General features: G+C 55.3%; 1 protein-coding gene across 1 annotated transcript in view; it reads left to right on the top strand.

Moving 5' to 3' along the window:
• BCR (BCR activator of RhoGEF and GTPase) overlaps positions 1-11434 on the top strand; it is a 122235-nt gene extending 110801 nt beyond the window's left edge. Inside the window, exons 17-23 of the mRNA XM_082697797.1 lie at positions 3782-3841; positions 4468-4577; positions 6297-6436; positions 7224-7358; positions 8072-8177; positions 8630-8792; positions 9143-11434. Coding sequence (XP_082553923.1) covers positions 3782-3841; positions 4468-4577; positions 6297-6436; positions 7224-7358; positions 8072-8177; positions 8630-8792; positions 9143-9232 — 804 coding nt within the window. The 3' untranslated portion in view covers positions 9233-11434. The remainder of the gene's footprint in view (positions 1-3781; positions 3842-4467; positions 4578-6296; positions 6437-7223; positions 7359-8071; positions 8178-8629; positions 8793-9142) is intronic.
• Positions 11435-17178: the final 5744 nt, after the last annotated feature.

Here is a 17178-nt window from a genome sequence, read left to right as displayed (position 1 = left end):
GCAGCCAAGTTTAGCTCTACGAGGATCTGCCCTTCTTTTCCAGAGTGGCTGCTGTATTTTATATCCCCAGCGGCGGTATCTGAGGGCTCCTGTTTCTCCACAGCCTCCCCAGCACTTATTATCATCTTAGATGTCCTAGGCAGTGTTCCTTTATCCATTTAAGTGATGCTGGAGCCTGGTGGGGACCAGAGAAGGGCAGCAAGGAATTAAAGATGTGGACGCTGGAGCTCAAGAGAACAGATTGTAGCAATAAGAGCAGAAACGGGAAACCAGATTTCCCTCCCGGAGAGATTTCTCTGGGTGTCTCTCAGAAGACCCATTCCAGGGAGGGAGTAAGGTTACAGTGCACACGTGGGAAACCCTTTTGGGCCGTCCTGGGTGGTGACAGTGGACACAGAGGGAATGGGTATTGCCTCCTTTGGGCGGTTTAGTCCTGCCTCTCGGGCTGAGGGCAGCGCCTGGTCCTCAGCAGAGCCACCCAGACATGCGGGGGCAGCCATCCACCAGCCCCACCGCCTACCAGTGTCTCCCCACCTTGCCCAACCCCGGGGAGACAAGCTAGAAACCAGCCCTTCCTCCAGAGAACATTGGTGAGCAGAAACCGCCCCCCCCACCCGCCCAGTCCCTGTCCCCCATCCCCCAGCAGCAGCCACATTCCTTGCCGAGACCTTGAGACCCCGAGGGGCCCCCACGGGCGTCTGGAGCACCATTTCCTGGTCCTCCTCCTCAGTCATCTATTTTCCCAGATCCCAGTCCCGCCTTGTTTACTTCTCTGGTCCTTGAAATAGCCGCACGAGAGCGCGTGCCAGCCTTGAATGTCGTTTGGAGCCCGACTGCCCCAAGCCTTGGGCCTCATCATCGTGTTATTCTTCATGCTGCTTCCGCTCTGCTCGGCACACTCTGTTCTTTGGAGCCAAGCCAGCCTGGGGCCGGTCTTTCCCACTGGAGCTGCTGCAAGTCCTAGGGGCTGGGTGAGGAGCAGCCTGGCAGCTCCGTGGGCCAGGTCTGCACTCTGGAGGCCAGCTCCTGCCACAGCCTCTGGGGCCAGGTGGCAATGGGCCTGGACCTTGGTGCTGGCGGTGGGCAATGGCAGTGAACACCCTCCACGGGGCTGGCAGTGCCAGGGGGTGGGGGACGCAGGGGGCCGTGGGATGTCTGCTTTGAGTCCAGGCAAGACTCCATACTATTCTTGGTGTCCCTGACTGGGGTGGTAGAGGCTCGGAGGAGGGGGGTGTCCCTAGAGCACTTCCAGCCATGAGGCAGGCAGGCTAGCCAGGCAGACACATGTTACTCAGTGTTTCCAAAGGCACCCACAGGAAACCAGCCACTTGAGAAGGAAGCTTGACTTTTCTGGGCTTTAAAGAAAACTGACTCGGAGTTCCCGTAACCAATAGGCTGCTGGTGGGGGATGGGGCTGTATTTTCCAAACACACACAAAAAAGGAGAATCCAGGGGTGATCGGAAACTTTGACCTTGGCGAGCCAGGCTGCAGGGGTGGGGTTTCCCGACCAGCGTGGTCAAAAGGCAGTGGAGGCCGGGAGCTTGTCACACTGCTGTCCAAACACGCTCCTGTCTAGCCACATCAGCCTCTCAGAACAGCAGGGCCAAGGATGCGAGAGATGCTGTCTGCCCCCGCCGCCATACAGGGCGTCCTGCGGTACTTCCACCCCAGCCGGGTGGGCCGGAGCCGGCTGGTCTCTGCTGAAAAGCACTTGTGTGCTCGGGGCACTGCCCTGTGGACCTACATCCGAAACCTCGTGTGCAAGGGCAAGGTGGGCAGAGGGGTGTGCCGTGGTTTCCCCGGGGAGGCCATGTCGGGGCAGGGTCCCTGCTACCTGGATATGGTGCTCCTTTGCTCTGCTTGCTGGCTGCATTGGGAGAGGGGCCCAGGGATGACTGTTTCCAGGAGGGACAGGGAAGTGAGGGTCTCCTGCTGAAGCTGCTTTTGTGTCTCCCTTTAAAGAAAACTCCCAGTGGTGGTATGAAGCTCTCCCTTTGCTTAGGAGCAGAAGGGACGGTGTCTGTCCCTTTCCTTCCCGGACAGCTAGGGCACAGGAGTTGGGGGTGAGAGGCTGGCGGTGCACCCCACCTTTACCTTGTCTCACCGCACCTGGTCCGGTTGAGAGTGTGGGGCCCCAGCATCATCCCCTCATGCCACCCCTGGAGGAGGCCATTCCCCCAGCTGGATGCCTGGGATTCACTCTCTTGGGGAAGTTGGGTTTTCCTTTTCTGAGTGGTTTGTGACTGCCTGGTCCCTGCTCACAGGCCCTGCCCCTCAGAGTTGGGGTCTCTGTGGCCCAGAGGTCTGGCCCCTAAGGAATGAGAACCTGTGACCCTACAGTTGCAGGAGGGAGACACTCTGCCACCCTTTGTTTTTTCTGTGTCATTCTGTCCATGCATTTCAGATCTTTGGGGATGTTAACCAGTAGGCCCTTGAAGGGGAGGTGATGCCTCGCTGCTCCTGCCGGGAGTGCCTGTGCTGAGCCTCCGTGCCAAGCAGTGTAAGGAGAGAGGCTCAGGTTGCAAACACCTGAGTTGTAGCTGCCACTGGACCTTCTTTCCTGTCCTGCACAAGGCCCATGTGGCTCTCACCCCTTGGGTCTCTTGCAGTGGGTAGATACGGGATGCTTATTCTGAGCACCCCTCTGTACCTGGTGCTGTGCTCAGTACTGTCCGTGTGTGTGTGTGTGTGTGTGTGTGTGTGTGTACATGTGCATGCATGCACACACACAAGTTGGTGTGTGCAGCAATTGCGAGGCACAGACCCTGCTCTCCAGTGGTGTGTCTAGTTGCAGACATGAAGTGAGTGATAAAATCACAAGGCCCTGCAGGAGGAGCGCCAGGTTATACAGTGTTGGACAGTGGCTCCCTAATCTGCCTTTATATCAGAATCCCTTGGGGAGGTTTCTAGTTAGATGAATCCCAGATTTCCCCTCCTTTCCCCTCACTGCTGGTGCAACTCTGGGAGTAGAACCCGGGGAACTGTTTTTGAAACGAGATCTTCCCAGGTGTTCATTTGTCCAGCCCAGCCCAGTGGTGTGGAATGTGTGCTTACCAAAACAGGGAAGATGGAGTCCTCCTAGATGGGGGGCCCTTGGCCTGACCTTGAAGGTCAGGGTCTCATAGCAACATAGGCTGTGGGGTGAGATTCAGCAACATGGTCCTACAGGCTGGTACTCAGACAGTGCTGCGTGGGGTAGAAGTCGGAGAGGGTGCAGAGGGCCCCCCAGCACCCATCACTGGCTGTGTGATTTGGAGCTGGGCTCTGGGTCCTTCTGGTCCTGACTCTGAACCATAGAACTGGCCTGGACTGGAGACCCCTCCTGCATGGGCTCCTACCACCTAGCACGCTCAGGGGGGAAACTGTCCCAGACTCTTCATTGGCATGCCCTCTGAAAGTTCCTGTTGAACTTGGGTTTCCCAAAATATCTAAGCCAAATGCTCAGCCTCCCTGAGCTGCACATGGCGCCTGCAATGGTTGGTGAAGGGGAGTAAGTTGACCACCAGTATGGACTTGAATTTCCCGTGGGAAGGGACAGAGGGAGGAACAGGGCCCTGAGCCTGTGAAGTACAGGTTTGGGAGCAGGAGGGCTCTCAGTTTCCAAGGTTTTTCTAGCAAGTTCTCTGTCAGGACCCCTCTTGGCCTCCAGACAGAGGTGCCAACAGAGATCCAGCTCTAATTCCGACTTAGGTGTGGAGAAGGCACAGGCTTGGGCTTCTTCCTGGCAGGGTCTCTGTGCAGATCTCAGGGCACCTGATAATCCTAACTGCTTGCTTTCAGCTGGACCCCCAGGCCCTGCAGGACAGAGACTGGCAGCGGACTGTCATCGCCATGAATGGGGTATGTTGGCGCCTACTTTTTCCACAAGATGAGGGTGGCACCGATTCCTTCCAAAACAATCAGAAGGAGGCTAAGCCTGAGCTAGTGTCTGAGGTGGAGCATGGCTGGAGGAGGGAAAGGCACTGCAAAGCAGGATCACTACGGGCAGGAAAGTATCCATTGGTGGCTGGAAAGCAATTCCCAGTGACCTTGAACTGTAGAAACTGCGACCCTGATTAGTTTTCAGGGTCCCAGAAGGATTTAGACCTTTTTAAAAAAAAATAACAAAACTATTACATACCAGAAAAGGTCTGGGCATATGTGACAAAATGTTAACATTTGATAGATAATTCATGACTTTTTGTTATGTTATTGTCTGTACTTTTTCTGTTGTTTTCTTAACTATTAAGAAAGAAAAGCAGTGGGAGTTAGGGTTTGGGGGGCAGTGTCCTGCAAGAACCAACCCTTGAATCATCCTGACCGGTCCCGGTTCTTGCTGAGCTGGGCCAGGGACCCGCCCTACACTGGGATCTTAGCCCACTTGCTCGGGGAGGGGGAGTGATTTGCTAAGCCCCCTGCACCTCCGGGAACTCAAGACTGTGAGTCCCAGAAAGTTGAGAGGGCCGTGCCCCTGCCTCCCCCTGCAGATTGAAGTGAAGCTCTCTGTCAAGTTCACCAGTAGGGAGTTCAGCTTGAAGAGAATGCCTTCCCGAAAACAGACGGGCGTCTTCGGAGTCAAGATTGCCGTGGTCACCAAGTGAGTGGAGGGGGGCTGGAGTTCATATGTCTCTCATCCCTGGGCACAGTGGGCACTCCTCCTCGCCAGGTGTTTCTGAAGGAAAGAACAGGTGAGGGTCTCCCCTCTCTGTACACAGTCCTCTGTGCGCAAGGCCACCTCCCAGGCCCCCAGAGCACTCTATGTGCTTGGTTGCCTCCCCTGATAGGGTGAAACGTGGCCCTGTCAGCTTAGGAATATCCTCGCCACCTTCTTGCAGGCGGGCTCCCACACTACTGGAACTGTGCAAGGTCAGGGTTTTCTTCCCTCACTCAGAATCTATCCTGATCAGGGTTCCTGTAGAATGATGGCCACCTCGACCCCTTGGTCGGGTCAGCTGCCTGGAGAAGTCTATGTTGGAGAGCAGTTCTCAGGGACACAGATCTCTCCCTGCCAGGATCCATCATTCACTTCCTCCATTTGGAATCTGGCTGTGCCCCTGACCTCATTGGTCGTCCGAGCCGGGGCCTGCATCCGATGTTCCCCGGACACCTAATTGTGTCCAAACACTACTCCCCGCCCCCAGCTGCACCCCAGCTGTCCCCAGGGTCTGGGGCCTGAGCAGAGAGGACTATGTCAGCGGTTATTCAAATAAGTGCTGCTGATGGGGTGGCTGGGGAGGGAGCTTTGCTGGGCTCCTGAATCCAGGTGCTCAGCTAGGCTGGAGCAGACACTCCAAACAGCATGTCTCCCCGTTTCTGAAGTATTCCTACTCCAGGGTCCCGTGTGGAGGTACCAGCATTGTGCATTGTTAAGACATGAGTGAATAGTGTTTAGAATCCCAGGATTCTGGGTGCTGATTGGAGGCAGACCTGTGGAGTCATTCATCCAGCAGATGGTGGTGGAATGACGCCGTGTGCAGGGCTTACCTCTCTCACCTCTTGCTGAGGCTTGGAGGGATCAGGATTCCCCTCACAGCAAGTGGGTAGCAGGGCCGAGACTGAGTCCAGCACCCTGTGCGGCCACCTGTTTGCCCAACACCTGGATCTTTGTAACTGACTTCCTATAGCTGATACCACTTCGAAAAGCCTCCTGACCTCCTAAATCCTGTATAATTCACAGGCATCCAGCTACCTTAGAAAGGACCTAATAATGGCGGCCCCTGGGTGGCTCAGGGAGGTGTCTGACTTTGGCTCAGGTCACGTTCTCAGGGTCCTGGGATCAAGCCCCGTGGCGGGCTCCCCACTCAGCTAGGAGCCTGCTTGTCCCTCTCCCCCTGCCCCTCCCCTGCTTGTGTTCTCTCTGTTTCAAATAAATAAAACCTTTAAAAAGGAAGAACAGGGATGCCTGGGTGGCTCAGTTGGTTAAGCAGCTGCCTTCGGCTCAGGTCATGATCCCGGCGTCCTGGGATCGAGTCCCGCATCGGGCTCCTTGCTCGGCAGGGAGCCTGCTTCTCCCTCTGCCTCTGCCTGCCATTCTGTCTGCCTGTGCTCGCTCTCCCCCCCCCCCGGTCTCTCTCTGATAAATAAATAAAATTAAAAAAAAAAAAGGAAGAACAAAGCCTTCATAAGATGTAAGTGATGGTAATCATGAGCTCTCACAGCAGAGGGAAAGCATGCAGACAGGTCCGTGTGAGCCCAACCTTGGGGGCCTCCATCACCCCCATCTCCAGGTGTCCAGATGTACAGACGGGGTGGTTCTAGCCTCACCGCATCCTGAGCTGGAGCACCAGGCACTAAAGGCACTGCCTCTCCCCTGCAGGAGGGAGAGATCCAAGGTGCCCTACATTGTGCGCCAGTGTGTGGAAGAGATCGAGCGCCGGGGCATGGAGGAAGTGGGCATCTACCGCGTGTCTGGAGTGGCCACAGACATCCAGGCACTGAAGGCAGCCTTTGATGTCAGTGAGTGTCAGCCTGGGCAGCGCGGACTGGGGGTGTGGGTGTGGTAACCGTGTGCCTCCCATGGCTTGGCTCATGCTGGCTCCATACCTTTCCTTTACTGTTTTAGTTTTCAAATGAAAAGAAGAGGGAGCGGTGGGAGGTGGTTCTGCAGAAGCCCATTCTCCTGTCTGAACCATGCATGATGGGTCCCATGGAGTGGGACCAGGGGCTTCTGTGGGGCCACCCCACCTCATGCTGGGGTTTAGTTTGCTTCCTCCAGCTGGAAGAGAGGTGCTGACCAAAGCCCAGGAGTCAGTGTGGTCTATTAGAACTTGGTGGAACTGCCTTAATCCCCAGATGAGGATGCTGAGACCCCAGAGGCTTCCCAGAGTAGAAGGGGGCAGAGACAGGACTTGGTGCCTGTGTCCTCTCCCCTCCCTGGCTTGTGACACCATGGTCCAGAGGGAAGGCACTGGTTTGAAACTCAGTATCTTAATGTTATCAGAAGATGCCTGTAGCCAGGTGGTCACTACAGAGCAGAGCACCCCCAATCCCTGCCCAGGCAGTGTCTGGCCTCCACCAGCCTCACAGCCCCTCATGGTGGCTCAGCTGCCAGGCTGCCCCTTGCCCATCAAGAGAGGACGCCTCCCATGTCAGAATCACTGGTGTGCTTGGAAGAAGATGAGCTGCTGAAAGGAGGAACCCCAAAAGCCAGCCTGCTGTGGGCTGTGCTAGGCCGAGGCAGGGAGAGCAGAGCCCTGTTTGGGATTCCTGAGTAGGCCATGCTTCATGTCCTCACTCCTTCCAGATAACAAGGACGTGTCGGTGATGATGAGCGAGATGGACGTGAACGCCATTGCCGGAACGCTGAAGCTGTATTTCCGTGAGCTGCCGGAGCCCCTCTTCACGGATGAATTCTACCCCAATTTTGCCGAGGGCATTGGTGAGCATGGGAGCTTCCCCTCTCTACCCGGTCCGTGTTTCAGTCCAGACTTGGTGGGTGGCAGGAGGACTGTGTACCCAGCTGGTACCAGAAGGCCTCTGCCCATCTTTACAGGGCCTCCCGTTGTCCGCATCCCTCCAAGTGGCCCCAGAGGGTGAAACAGCCGCTACCTCTGTGGACACACTGGGGTATGGGGTCCTAGAAGCTCCTTCCTCCTCACTGGAGTGCCTGCCCTGCTCCTCTAACCCCAGATCCTAGTCCCATCAAGTGGGGCTTCAAGCCCAGCCTGACCCTACGTCAACCCGGAGGGTGGTATCCGAAGTGGGGGTACTGGGGCCCAGGGGACCCAGGGTGATGAGGGAGCTGCCAGGGCCCCCCCAAAACTCCTACCCCTCTTCCTTTACGTTTCATTCCACGCTCAGCTTCTCATGCCTTGGGCTTTTCCGAGCAGAAGGTGGGAATGGCCAAGCCAGCCAGGAGGGCAGCTATGCCTGGCATCTTCTGCCACTGGTCCCTGGGGTGCCTGTCAGCCCTCTGGGATACAGAAAAGGCACCCATCCTGGGGTCCTCACTGGGGGCCAATGCTGTGTGGGTCAGGGTGATGATGGGCCTGGACTGTGCTCTGCCCTCTGACTCGGGCCCCAGGAGGGGCCTCCAGCTTGACTGTGACGCTGAGAATAACATCCCTCCCAAACCCCCCCTCCAACCCGCAGCTCTGTCAGACCCTGTTGCAAAGGAGAGCTGCATGCTTAACTTGCTGCTGTCACTCCCAGAGGCCAACCTGCTGACCTTCCTCTTCCTTCTGGACCACCTGAAAAGGTAACCCCAACTCTTCCTCGGGCCCAGGGTTCCAGGACCCCCAGGCTGCAGGGTAGTCTCTCTTGTGGCACACTGGCTCCTGTCGCAGTCCATGGCTCCTAGGGACCTTGCCACTCACCCGTACTCTCCAGTCTTAAGGGAGGAGTGAGATGCTTCAGTTACAGCCAGTGGCTAGGCTTTCTTTCCCCAGCAGGTCACGGCCCACAGCTGGCCAGCTCCCTGCCAGCCTCGGGTGCTCTTCATCCTCGGCTCCTCCAACCCAAAAGAAGCGGGGTGGGGTCTGCTTTCGGCACGACCAGGGGTGGGGTGTCTGTGTTGTAGAGTCAGCCCAAGGCAGAAAGATGGGGCCCACTGTCATGTTTCCTGAGTTCGGCGGGGTGGTCTGGCCCCTCTGTCTCACCCCCCTCTGAAAGCTGTGTCACAGTAGCACCCTCTGCTTTGGCCCCGTGCAGGGTGGCAGAAAAGGAAACAGTGAACAAGATGTCCCTGCACAACCTTGCCACAGTCTTCGGCCCCACACTGCTCCGGCCGTCAGAGAAGGAAAGCAAGCTCCCTGCCAACCCCAGCCAGCCCATATCCATGACTGACAGCTGGTCCCTGGAAGTCATGTCCCAGGTATGAGGAAACAGACTCCAGCTCACACTGCCTCACCTCACAGAGGTGGCCTCTGCCTGGCCCTTGCGGAGTCCTGCCAGTCATTCCCACCCAGCTGTAAAGGGAAGGGGGCCGAGATGCAGAGAGAGGGACTGAGGCCATGTGGCTGAGGGGTGGGGGGCGATGGGAGGACTCAGGCCACTGCCCTTCCTACTGTTCCTTCCTGGGGCTTCTCAGGGCTGGCTTGGTATTCCTTCAGGGACGCTCAGATCTCTTGCCAGGAGGAGCTCATTGTCACCAGCACACTCTGCAGCTATGAGCATCCCTCTGAGCCACTTGCCTCTCTCCTCCTCCCTGCTGTGCCCTGGCAGGTCCAGGTGTTGCTGTACTTCCTGCAGCTGGAGGCCATCCCTGCCCCAGACAGCAAGAGACAGAGCATCCTGTTCTCCACTGAAGTCTAAAGGCCCAGTTCTATCTCTGAGAGGCCGGCAGACCGGCCTGGAAACCTCCTGGCAAATCGGGCTATCCACAGAGCGGGAACCGGATCTTCTTGAGGAGTAATTGGGCCACCTTGCCCCCAAGGGCTGGACCACCTGCCTAGAGACAGCTACCCAAGGCAAAAGGCTAAGTGGCCTGGGCAGTTACGGGCCTCGGGGCCCTTTGGGTCTGTGAGCTCCCGCCGGGCCTCAGATTGCGGTTTTCCATGCTGCCACCAGAGGGCGCCCCACGCCAGCATGCCTCGGCGCGCAGGCCTGGCCGTGGGACCAGGCGAAGGGAGTGGTTTCTACGAACTTAACTTACCAGAGTTTCAAAGATTTCTACTGGATCACTTGTCAAGATGCACCCTCTTCCAGGGAGAAGGGAACATGAGCAGATTCCCTCACTATGGTGTCTTGAATAAACACTGATGCTGCTTCATACTGTGGGGGCCACAGCCCTGTCCCTGTGTGGGTGGGGGCTTTTCAGTTTCCTTGACTTAGAAATTTGACTCTGTTTGCTTAACAGGGTTTGAAAAGCTAAGTCAACACTGTGTAGCGTTTGACCCCTTTTGCCTCCTTCCTTTTCTTTCTTTCTAGAAGGAGCTCTGTCCAGATATGGGTCTTCCTATTCTGTCCTGTTGCTTTGTTTTTGCTATTCATGTCCCCTTGGAAGGCAGCTCCCCATGGAGCCATGTAACGTCTGTCTGTCCGTCTGTCCAGGACCGACATCAGGGGGAGGGAGGTCCAGGCTGTGCACTTTATGGCTTCTTCTCCAGAGATAGTGACCCTGTCCACTGCCTGCTGGGCAAAGGCTCTACTCTTCAGCTTCAAAAGGCCTCAGTCTCTCTGGCTTCCTCCAGCCCGTCACCCCCTCTGCCAATACCCTCCCTTCCCCTGATCGTCCCCCTCACCACACAGATCACTTCATTCTCTCGCTCTCTGCTGAACAAACTCAGTACTAACTTTTGTAAAGTTTCCTCTTGGCAGCAACAGCTTGCTGACAGCTTGTTTTAAACTTTGATCCGAATAGCCTTTTGATACTTGAATATTTTTAAGTTTTCTACATAGTTTCAAGTTTTTTTCCTAACAGATTCAGATACCTAATACGATATTAGAATGTACTCCAGAGGCAGTCCGTGTCCCAGTGACATTTTGTCTTCCTCCACACTCCGGCTGTTTTTCTCAGGAGCCCATTCTAAAGTCTCCTGAGCATCAGGAATGGGGGAATGTTAGGAGCAGGGGGGAGCTGTTCTGCCAGCCAGGCTCAAGACGCTGGGCTCCTATCCCAGAGCAGGCGGAAGGACAGAGACACACACACCCCCCGCCCCGGCCCCTGCTGCCCACCTCTCCTGCTCTCCAAATACCAGTACAGAAGCCAGGACATTCCCAGTAACCCTCCTGACCACCCAGCTTAGAAAAAAGAGAATGAGGGAGGCCACTAAGTTTTAAAGAAACAAATCTATGAACAGTTGCTCTTTTTTTTTTTTTTTTTTTTTTTTAATTAAAAGAAAGGGGTTAGGGTGAGGAGAAAAGAAACCAGGAGAAGCCAAGTTTCTGTGCTGGTCTTGCAAGAAGAGAGGATGTAGTGAACCAGAGGAGGGAGGTGATGGTGTGACTCAGGAAAAGGTGTTTACTTGTCACGTGATTACACCAGTACCTGGTGGCAATGTCCTATGATCCTTCCCATGTCCTGCGTGGCAGGGGTGGGGATGGGAGGGCTCACTTGACAAGGCAGTTCCTGCCTGAACTTGCAGCACATGGTTGCGGGGGGAGGCATGTGCCCCCAAACATCTCCTCTGCTTATGGACCTGTTGAAGCGGGGAGGCAAGGGAGGCGACAGAAAACAGTCTTTTGAAGGTATTATGTCCACATTCTGTATTTATTTCTCTGTGCTTTATTCTTGCAAGGAGAGCAGAGCCACCATTTTAACGTAATGCTGTTCTCCTGGGGAGCTTAGGGCAGGGAGTGGAGTCCTGTGCCCTCTGCACATTTCTGGATGCACGGGGTTTCTCAGGCCTCCAACTCCAAGCTGTCTCTGGCCTGGCTCCCCATCCCTGTCCATCTTAGCAACCCACCAGCCCCACAAGGGGAACACACTTGGCTTTGAAAATCTAAATCCAGCCCTTGTTTCTGTTCCCCTGGTGTCATGATTTGCATCTGTCGCATTGAAACTGGAAAGCAATATATCCGTGTCTGTGCCAATTTTCGTTCCCTCCCCCATATCCTCCCCCTTTTTACTTTTTATTTATATAGAATTTGTGCTGTTTAATGACGAATGACCACTCTTTCTCGTGGAGCTGTAAAAGCGCTCTTTTTGCCAGGCCACAGTGGCGGCGGTCGCTTTGGGGCCCCCGCCGCCCATGTTGTCCCATCATATGTACGGGCCATAGGTTGGTAACGCCAGCATAGGGCGCCTCGGGGCCTAGAGCCCAGACATGACCTTCCGCGAGGCTCGACTGCTGGACTCTGCCGTGAGAAGTGATGCTTTCCCGCCCTGGCCCCCGAGTCTGGAGCTGTGAGCTCGGCCGGTCTCGGCAGCTGCATCTCTGCTTTGGGCTCAGGCCTCCCTATACCACCGTGAGGCAAAGGACTGCCCGCACTTCATTAAAGTTACCTGAGACTACTGGTATCAGTGGCAATTGCTCCATTCGGAAGAAAAGCCGTGATTGGAGCCGCTGGGAGGTGCCAGGGGTGGGCAGCAGGGGACAAAGAGGGCCCGGGTGCCTCGGAGGGCAGTACACACGGGCAGGAAGAAGCCAGGCCCCGTGGGGTCGACACACCACAGGCTGTGGGCAGTGTAGGGGATGACCCCGGAGCCCTCTGGTTTAGGGCCAAGTGTACTGGCCATGCCAAGCCCAGGGCCAGGAAGGGCTCCAGCCACACACAGCCAGACCCCTGCACTGGCCCATTGGTCTCCATGGTTTCTACTGGCACTGAGGCTTGGGGAACATGAGTCACCCTTAGCTGCCACCAGCCTTATACTCAGAAAAAAGCCTGTCTGGCTGACAGGGAAGTTGTGCCCAGGACGGAGACAGGTTGGGTGCTGCTTGGGAGGAGCTGGGGCTGCAGCTCTGCTGGTAGATAGCAAATGGCCAGTGGGGGGTCTTCCTCAGACCCCCAGGGGATGAGGGTCTCCTGCTGACTCCCTGGTCAGCTCCCAGGGGCCGGGGCAGTGTGGTAGACTGGACTGATTCTCCTGGCTGGCCACCCATCACCACTGCCTGTAGGGTATCACCAAGGCAATTTCACTGAGCCAAGTGTGGGGCTGTCCTGGAGAGAGACGGGGCTGGATGGCAGCAACCCTTAAACACCAGCTTGTGGCGACCTGGAGGAAGTCACACCAGGAGTACGACAGGATGCCCTAGGGATGAGCCTCCACCCTCCGAATCTCCAAAGGTCTCAGAGCCCTTTCCCACAGCACCCCCAGCATTTTTCCTCCCACACGACCTCTTCCAACACCCCTCCCACAGCCCCCCACTGTGGCCCCCACAGCATATCCCTGAAAGCATTGTCTCCCAGCACCCCCTCCCACAGTGAACCCCCCCCCACAGCACCCTCCCCCAGAGCATTCTCCCACAGTGCCCCTTCCCACAGGTTTAAGTATTAACCTTGGGTCTTGCCTGCACTGGAAAAGCTTCACATACACCATGCCATCCATCTGCTCTAACATCTGCCAATGAGGAACAGCCTGCCATTGGCCCTTCTCCTCCAGAGTATTTGACGCCTAAAAGACTCCAGTTAGCGTAAGCTCTCTCTATCCCTGTAGTCCTGGTCCTATTTGAAAACCATTAATAATAATAATAATAAATGTTAATGCCCTACTGCATCTCTCTTACTAGGATTTGGTATTTCAGGCCAAAGTTGACTGCACCCAAATGCCTAAGAGCAGGCACCATGACCAGCTGAGCCCAGGCCAGTGATCCCCAATCTGAGATCTACCCCAAAGGGCCCTCACAGGCCTCTTAGTCCAATGGGGACTTGATAAATGGGGAAACTGAGGCACACAAAGCCACGCCCACACCGCTGCTTCCAGTGTCTCAGAACTGGTCGATGAGCAGAGGCTAGGGTGTCTGTGTTCAACTGACCCCCAAGCTTACCCCGTTTCTGCAGGACTGGACAGGGCTAGACCTTGACCACCAGCTTTGGCCTAGACCTAGCAGTGCTCATGTGGGCACACGAGCTGAGGCCTCCAGGTGTCCCACACGCACACACTCTGACAAATAAAGGAGAGCAAAATTTTGTGTAGAAATCTCAGAAAAACTTGTAAACCTGCCCCCCCCCCAAAAAGAATGCTTCAATTGCCTTAAAAGGAAACCTTTCTGTGGACTAAGGATAGGCTGTCGCAAATAGCCCTGGAAAGATAAACAGAAAAAGTGAGAGGGTGACAAACAGACCGGCTCTTGAAGAGGCCCAAATGGCCTCCTGGAGTAGCTGCCATGGGTCAGCCAGCAGCCTTGGGGCTGAGGGTCTCGCCTGGAGGAGGAAGGACTGTCAGTCCTGGGGGAGGGGGTGTTGGAACTCTGCTGGAGGAGAGTGGGGGGGGGGGGCGCTGCCAGAAAAGTTCCTGTGTCTGTCACGCCAAAACTTGCATCACAGAAAAGCCAGCCAGGATCAGGACAAACAGGCACCCATGTGAATGGTTTCCAGGAAGACAAGGCCCTATTGCCCCTCTCGGATGGGTCCAGATTGGGAAGGAAACCGGCTGCTTTGAGGGAACTGAGGCTGCTAATCTGTACACTCCCCAGCGAGATGCTTTGAGCGCCCTGGGCCGGGCAGCCGACTGGACATAACGCGTCCATGCGTTCTGGGAAAGGCCTTCTTGGGGCTTCTCAGACGAGTTAGCTAGAACAGTGAGGGCTCAGTCCTTGCACTGGCTCCTTTTCCACACCCTCCTGTGGCAGGGGGGGTGGGGGGAGACTGGTCCACTCCTGACCAGAAACTCTTCCTTAGGGTTTTCAGTCACTGTGTTGAAACCCGAGCTTGGCAGCTAGGGTTGTGTAAGTTCCAGTGGGATTCTGGACAAAGAGGGGGACTTAGAAATGGGGTCTAAACAAGTTCGGGTCCCAGGTAGCTGCCGACTGAGTGGCCAGAGAAGTGGAGGATGCCAGGATGGTGGCCAGCCCAGACCCAGGAACTCCCCAGGGATGAAGGGCTTGAGTGACCACAGACACGTGGACCTCCCAAACCTGTGGCATAGCCCCCCAGGGCCAGCAGGGGAAATCCAGACCCACCCAGAGGGAAGCAGGTGCTCATTTAAATACATCTATAATTTAGGGGTGCCTGAGTGGCTCAGTGGGTTAAAGCCTCTGCCTTTAGCTCAGGTCATGATCCCAGGGTCCTGGGATCAAGCCCCACATTGGGCTCTCTGCTCCACAGAGAGCCTGCTTCCTCCTCTCTCTCTCTCTGCCTTCCTCTCTGCCTACTTGTGATCTCTGTCTGTCAAATAAATAAATAAAATCTTTTTTAAAAAATAAATAAATATAGCTATAACTTAAATTACATGATGGGCTGGTATTGACAGACCTCCCTCCTTCCCCTCAGGATTTGCTGTCTCAGCTCTGATCTGTGTCTGACTGGTGCCCGAGTGAGCCCCACCCCCCACTCCCTCTCAGCTTCAGGGGGACACAGGTCAGAAGGAGAGAAAAAGAGGGGAGTAGTTGCTGTTTCTTCTACTTTTCTGAAAACAGTATTGACAATGTTGGGGAGTGGCGACCAGAAGTTATTTGGACCAAGCTAAGGTATCTGTGACCTTTGTGTTCTCCATTAGGTAAACACTCCCGGGCTACACTACCCAGCTGGGGCCCTTTACCCTGGTGATGGCCAGGGAACAACTCCCAGGGCTCCTGGTCCAGGACCGATGACATAGGGAGTCCTAACCCCTCCGGGCAGGCTGGTCTCAGGCCTCTGAGCTTCAGCCTCCACCCCATAGGTCCCTTTGTGCCAAACTTGTTCTCTGCTGAACCCATACTGGGGTTCCAGCAAGAGGTAAATCCCTCTTCCACCCCGCTGGTGTTACCCACATCCTCCAGACCCTCCCACGGCTGACCTAGAATTTTCCGCTATGTCATGACTGTTATGAATGGAATTGTGTTCCCCCGCAATTCATATGTTGAAGCCCTAACCCCAATGTGACCATATTCAGAGACAGAAGCCTATAGGGAGGTAATTAAATGGAGATCCTCGTCTGATAGCACTGGGGTCCTTATGAGAAAGGAGCACACACCAAGAGATGGATCTCTCTCTTCCTACACACATGCACACAGAGGAAAGGCCATATGAGGACACAGTAAGAAGGAGCTCGTCTGCAAGCCAGGAAGAGAGGCCTCAGGAGAAGCCCCTCCCTCCTGTGGGACTTTGTTACGCAATCTCAGCTAATACTGTGCACTCTGTCCTTTGGCCCTTGGTACTCTGGAATGTGGAACCAAGCTTGGAATCCAAGTCTGCTCTGTGGGGGTCAAGGGTGACCACCCAGAGGGAAGGGGTTGTCACCCCCTCATCTAGGCCTCATTAGTGAACCTCACAGACAAACACGTAATTGTGGCCCCCTCTTCCCTTACAGTTGATGACAATCTCTTCTAATTCAGAGTCACTCTGTGGGTCCAGTGGGTCACCTAACCATAGCCACCATCCAGATATGGCATGTATGGGTCACCCCAAGTTGAGGCCCCCATGCTTGCTGGTCTCACTGTGAGGGTCTCCAGACAACGGTGAACTTTAGGGGCCAAAGCCCCCAGGCAATCTTTCCCTACCCCCTCAGCTCCTGAGCCTCAAGACCCCCTCCCTCAGAGTTCTAAGGTCCCAGCTCAAGGTCAGGGCCCATGCCTCCTGGGCCACGCGGGTGGGTGAGAAATTGTAGCACCTGTGAGGTTGGTCAAGGCTGACCCCAAAATGCGGCAGGGCAGGGAGGCCTCAGGACACTGAGGATTTCCTAAGCCCAGTGGAGTAAAACCCAATGGGAAAACAAGGCTGGGTGCTGGACAGATTAGCGTGCACTGCCAGGAGGCACATACTGTGGTCTTTGGCCGCAGTGGTATGTGGCCTCTGCTCTCAAGGTGCTTAGGACTAAAGCCACCTGTGTATCCCAGTTGGACCATGTGGTCCCCAGAGCAGGCTCCTGGTCACCATTCTCTCGGATTCTCCTTGCAAGAGCATTCTCATGTTCAGATGATACCAAGCTTTTGAAAGAGGAAGTGGCTCTTCCGTCGTCCCTGTAATGGGTGACTTGTGCTCCCTGCTCAAGGCATGTCCACCTGGAACCTCATAATTTGATATTATTTGGCATAAAGGTCATTGTAGGAGTCGTTGAGGTAAGGATTTCAAAATGAGCTCCTCACAGATGAGGGTGTGTCCCCAAACCAACAACAAATGTTCTTGTAAGAGACAGAAAAGAAGACACTGAGACAGGCAGGGGGAGTGCCATATGCAGATGAAGGCTGCGACTGGTGTGATGCATCAGTGAGCTGATGATTGCTGGCCTCCAGAAGCCAGGAGAGAGGCAGGATACAGATTCTCGCTCCAAGAATCCAGAAAGAACTACCCCTGCTAACACCTGGATTTGGGACTTCAGCCTCCAGAACCGTGAGAGAACCCATGACAGCCTCAGGAAACTAATACAGTCACCTTGCTAGTAAATCCAACACCGTGACCAGATCCTGGCTTTCCAGCTTCTCCTTCTGTTCTCCCACCTCCTGTTCTCCCAGTGCATTCCTGCTCAAAGCAGACATGGCTTGTCCCTCCTGTGTCCTGGGGCCAGAGGCTGAAAGGTTGGGGCAGGAGCCTTGGAGATAGACCGTGGGATCATGTCCAAACACCATACACAGCCCAGCCTGGGGGGGTTGGCCATCCTGCCTACTTCTCTCTTGCAGTGTATTCAATAAACTTACATCTCCTTTGTTCTGCCTTGGCTGAATTCCTTCACCACCTGTACC

The sequence above is a fragment of the Mustela nivalis genome (genome assembly GCF_964662115.1).
Source record: "Mustela nivalis genome assembly, chromosome: 14".
Classification (NCBI taxonomy): Eukaryota; Metazoa; Chordata; class Mammalia; order Carnivora; family Mustelidae; genus Mustela; species Mustela nivalis.
Note: the sequence above shows the minus strand (reverse complement) of the source record. Positions and strands in the feature narration are given on the sequence as shown.